This window comes from Frankliniella occidentalis, unplaced genomic scaffold, assembly GCF_000697945.3.
Source record: "Frankliniella occidentalis isolate FOCC.00 unplaced genomic scaffold, Focc_3.1 Scaffold363, whole genome shotgun sequence".
NCBI lineage: Eukaryota > Metazoa > Arthropoda > Insecta > Thysanoptera > Thripidae > Frankliniella > Frankliniella occidentalis.
This window is the reverse complement of record NW_026267486.1, coordinates 137,180-142,559: the sequence shown is the minus strand read 5'-3', so window position 1 is coordinate 142,559 and position 5,380 is coordinate 137,180. Positions and strand designations below refer to the sequence as shown.

General features: G+C 40.2%; 1 protein-coding gene across 1 annotated transcript in view; it reads left to right on the top strand.

The window, feature by feature from the left end:
- The first annotated feature begins 911 nt into the window (after positions 1-911).
- Positions 912-5,380, top strand: part of LOC113212233 (myrosinase 1-like) — a 16,166-nt gene continuing 11,697 nt past the window's right edge. Inside the window, exons 1-2 of the mRNA XM_052274254.1 lie at positions 912-1,039; positions 4,703-4,875. Of these exons, the coding sequence (XP_052130214.1) occupies positions 4,713-4,875 (163 nt within the window). The 5' untranslated portion in view covers positions 912-1,039; positions 4,703-4,712. The remainder of the gene's footprint in view (positions 1,040-4,702; positions 4,876-5,380) is intronic.

Below are 5,380 nucleotides of genomic sequence, written 5' to 3'. Positions count from 1 at the left end.
ATGTTTTCTTGCCCCAATCCTCAAAATCTTCTTGACTCAATTTTACTTGGGATGAGTATAATTTTTTCGAGACGATTTTCCTCGTTTGAAAAAGCATGGTTTTCTTCCCACAACAAGAGACTACAGAGAGAGGACAGGAAGCACTTTTTCCCGCCGCTGCCGCACGTTGAGACATCTAGCCGCCTCAACATTAATCGCTTAGACCCCGCTTTGGTCTAGAATTGTAGGGGAGGGTCTACCGATGGCCGTTGTACCAAAAGTTGCGTCAAAAGTCTAGCAAGATTTTAACGGCGAGCGCTGGAGTTCGCAGAGCGCCCTGGGAGCCGGGCGCCGCGCCGATCAGCCAACGCCTTCTAGCACGGCAGACGGCGTTCCGCTACGCATTTCCGTAGGTTTATAAACATGTTCTGAGATGAACTCTATGTGTCTGAGCACTAACCTGCGTATTAGTGCTTTGTATAGGTCTGGTCTTGACCAGTCTAGACTCGCGCTTAGGTGACGTTTAATGACATCAAAAGAGTCTGGATTTAGCCATGGAGCCTATTTTGCACGTGTAAGGGGGAACTGTAGCATCGGGCTAAACTCCGATGCCTCTTAAACCTCTGAACGTCGTCAGACTGTACAGCAACTCTAGGAATGCATTCTAAGGGTACTAAGGAAAAATATCCAACTCAATGAACCGGGGGGGGGGGGGGGATTTTGAGACGTAACTGCACGTTTTTTTTTTTTATAATCACCCGGGTACTTTCTAAAGAATCCTTGCAAGTCTTTGTAATTGCGAAACGTCTGTGTTCTTTCTTCGTAACTTGCGATTTATCGCCTTTTAAAAAGTATCTTTTCTGCGTGTTTCTTGCTGCTACTTGAGTTAGTAGTGCAGGAACTGTAGTGCATGCGAGGAACACTTCAAGGCAGCTGATAATGGCACTTCGTGATTATATATAAGGAACAGTCGTAGTGTTCACAGGTCACTCCTTTTCGTCTTAAATAAAGATCGGTGGAAGATTCAACTTCTCACCAATATTTTTCTGAAGTAGACCCAGTAAGTACGTGCAACATCCTTGATTCACTTTCAAAAAGGGCCATTAAAGTTTAAAGTTATTTTTACTAGTGCACAGTAAAGAAAAGTCATCCCAATGTCACTGTTCTACTTGCTCGGACTTAGTTGTTGACTTGTAGAACATGTAGTAAAATCTGAGCAAAAGTACGTAACTGTGGAAAAATCTGTGTCCCATGTACTACGAAGGTGTGTTTTGGGATACACATTTTTCGTCGCTTCTCATTGGTTAGTGTTGTGATATGCAATACTAGTACTGCTCTAGCATCTTAACTCTTTCCTTGGAAACCCAAGTGTGTGCTTGAATGCAGAATATTCTATGTGCTTGGCAAGTACACAGAATATTGTGTGTACTTGGCAAGTACACAGAATATTGTGTGTACTTGGCAAGTACACAGAATATTCTGTGTACTTGGTAGTACACACTAAGTCTCCTGCATAAATGTATGGAGGTTTTAGTGTGTACTTGACCAAGTAACCGCAATATTCTGTGTGCTTGACCAAGTACACACAATATTCTGTGTGCTTGCCAAGTACACAGAATATTCTGCATACGTGTAGGTATGCAGAATATTCTGCATTCAAGTACACACTTTGGGTTTCCAGAGTTGAAGAACGCGTTTGCACGTGGTCGTTGCTTACGATGCTGCTTGCGATTGTTTTTCATTCCAATATTGTTGTACACTGTACGTTAACGGACTGTTTTCTCTCCGCATATAAAAATGCCGCTCATAATCTAAAAGCATTGGAGTCTTTAGATAAATCGCAGGTAGTTTCGGAAAACGAAACTGAACCTGTTCGGTAGGTCATGCCATTAATACTTTCAATTTTGTCAGATTCTAGTGGAAAAAAAAAAAAATTTAGTGATTGAGGTTTTGGGATGTTTACAACTATGAAAAGATTCCACTCCGACTCGAAATATGGGTAGTTTTATGAACGCACTTCCTAAACTTTCTTTTCGATTACGAGACTTTTTTATAAAGAATAAATGCTCCACGAGGTCATTTTCGGCTTAATTCCGTCCAAACTCGCCCAAAAGAGTTAATGTTAATGAGCAGAACGGATGAAAGTTTGGGCATTTGGGCGGTCGTTCTAAGCGTTGCTGTTTAATAAACAATAAGATTATTCGGAACCGTCTATTCCGATGAGAACTAGTTTGTAACTTTATAACAGATTCTAGGGCTCTAAATAAGCTAAATTTCGTTTTGAAATAGCCGACTCCCGGAGCACTTGTTTTTCGAGAGGCACGAGCAGAATGGTATATAAAATTAGTTTCTAAGCCACTGTAGGTATAGGGATGAAACCTGAGGATATACTTCTCAACACAAAGGATGGCTTAACACATTAGCAACATCAGAATAAAAATGAACTTAACCTTGAAGATATCCTATTAAAACGTAGGGCCCCGTGCGTTAACATTATGCACGGGGTAGCTGAGCGAAGTGCATTAAAATAACAGAAGATGTAAAAAATATAAAACAAAACTATAACGAATGAGTAGGTAGTAGGTAGGCAACTGGTTCTCTGCTCCTAGAACGTAAGAGATTTGGGGGGGGAATTTGTCTCAAGATCCCTATATGTGCATTTAGGCACCTTACCGTGACCCTCCCCTACCTCCCCCGAGGGGTACTTCACTATAAATTCAAGCATACACAAATTTTTCTTCTTTTCCCTGATTTATTTCCCTGTGATTATCCTTTTATCTTTCTGATGGTTTTCTGATTATTTTTTTTTTTTAAATATAATTTTTTAAAATGATTTTTCTGATTTTTCCCTGATTCTTTTAAAAAGGGCGTACCCTAATTTTTGTTCAGTGAAGTTTCCCACCCGTACCCTCAACCCTCCTTCCAGCTGGACCTTCAACCGCGGCCTGGTCTGGTTGGATCGCTCTATTCACCAGAATTCAAATCCCTCACCCCCCTCCCCCCTAAAACAGGTACTTTCAGTGAGTAGTGAACTTGAGTAATTACTATACAATACAACCGATTTGGAAGTCCACTAGAAAGGCTTGATACTGGGAAGTCTGGTTTCTATTCATTAAAATACATGGTTGATTTGTTTGGATAAACACATTACTGTAACAGTGGCTTTTTTGTGAAAGGTGAAATTCTGTTAGATTGCCTCTAGTTGGAGTGAAATTAAATACCTTAATATTTAATTTGATTTCAAAATACATTTAAACTTCTCTCCTACGACAAGTATAACTTGTCGCTCTTTCATTCATTTTTATCAGATCTCTCCGAAGCATTTGAAGGATCACGAGTCCCTGAAGTATATGTAATAGAAAGTTCTATAATGTATCGTATCATAGAGTTTAATTTAAATGCTCCCACGATTTTATTGGATATCATTGAACATAATGCAACTCCAGACAAAGCTAGGCAATTTAAGAAAACGATATACCATGTTCTGATTTTGATGGGCCTGAGTTAACGATATTGGCTATAAAATTGTTCGGTTCCTTGCAGGTCCGTGCCTATTGTGAAACAAAAGTTGTGTGTTTAAGAATCGTTTTAACATGTCCTATTGAAAGATTAGGTGACTTCCAATCATTCTACAAGTAAACACCATTACATTTTGTTAAAATAACAAAATTGAAAATTTGGAATATTTTGGATTTTACAAAATTAAAAGTTCAATAACGGATTTGGATTCCTTTTTCAAAATTAAAAAGGATATGTCATATGCTGAAAGACGATCAGAGTCGAAATGGCAAAGTTATTAGCCCCCAAAGGGGTAAATGTATGCAAAAACGACCAAATTGTCGAATTGGGGGGCAATAGCTCTGCCATTTCGATTCCGATCGTCTTGGGGCATAAAACATTTTCACTTTCTTTTGTCAAGATGAACTCGTAACAATAGTTACCTTTTCGCATTTCTCCCGAACCACTACCCCCCTTCCCCCCTCCAACTTACGTAAGTAATCACGCAAACCATTCAAAATATCACTTTCGTTTCTTCTCACCGGACACTCGCGAAACTTCGTAGGTCGAGTTCCGCAACTTTAAAACTAAAAGTAACACACTCGGTTTGACAATCTGACAATTTAATCACTTGTGAGAGAGTATCAAAGACGCGAAGTGAGCGCCGGACCCGCTGGTCATGTGCTGGTGCTCTTCACCCACTTGAATGCAGTGCTGCCAACATACCAACGAACTACGCGCGAATTCAAATAAAACGATTGAATATTTCAGAGCTGACCGATGCATCAAATATTGCACACAGATAATACTCGTGAATTGTCGATTCTTAGACAAACACCCTTTTTGCTGTCAGTGCAGCACATTTTGAGGAGATACGGAATGTTACACACAGACAGACAGACAGACTCACGACGGAGACATCGCCTGACCCCTCAGCGACTTGGACTGAGCTTCGCTCAGCGATAAAAGTACACACTTGGGACATCTTCTTTTAAAGTGAATGCGCAGGATTTCTACGGAGGAAGTAGTGATGTGTGTACTTTTATCTCAATACAACCTCATCTTTTTACTTGATTTGTCTCCTACAATCAAAGAAATGGTATAATATTACGTTTAGAGTCAAGTAGAGTAACCGGCTTCTCTTTCGCTCCGCAAACACGGGCCACTCTAGCGAGTACCGCGCCTTGTTGCATACCCTAATAAAATGTCTTTTCTGCATGCATAGGTCTCTCAATATGTTAGCTCGTCTAACTATTTTCGGCCTTCTGTCGGCTTGGGGCCAGGCAAATATTATTAAAGCAACCACAGGTCAAATTCAGGACGTGCCGTTACCAGATAATTTTCTGATTGGGGCTGCTGTTTCGGCTTTTCAAACAGAAGGGTGGTGGAACAAGGGAGGTAAGTGACAGTACGATTTCAAACAAAATTAAGCAGCGAGGGAATCTGGACGAAAATTGGGTATAAGTGGCACCGTTACTCTTATCCGGTTACTGTTTTATTTTTCACTCCTTGTCAGTATATTCCTTCTGATTAAAAACCTTTATAAGTTACGAACTGTTTCCATTAGCAATACAAAACAATTGCTCACATTACTGACAATCTTTTCTTTTAATTAGTGAGCTACCTATGACAATACACAGACTAAGCAATTAATTAGTCAGTAATCCTGCTGCGTGAAAACGTAGATATTAACAAATAAATTAATCAGTACAAGTAATTGAGAGTAATTGAAAAAAGAGGCACGCAGTTAAGCAGTTTATTCATGGGCATGGCCCATGCGTTCGGCTATGCGAGGTCCGAGGTCCATGCAATTCAGCCTCTCAATTCCTAGATACACGTAGTTCCTTGATAGGGTAGGTGATACAGTTATGGGACGGGGTACAGTTATTGGACGCTTCGCACT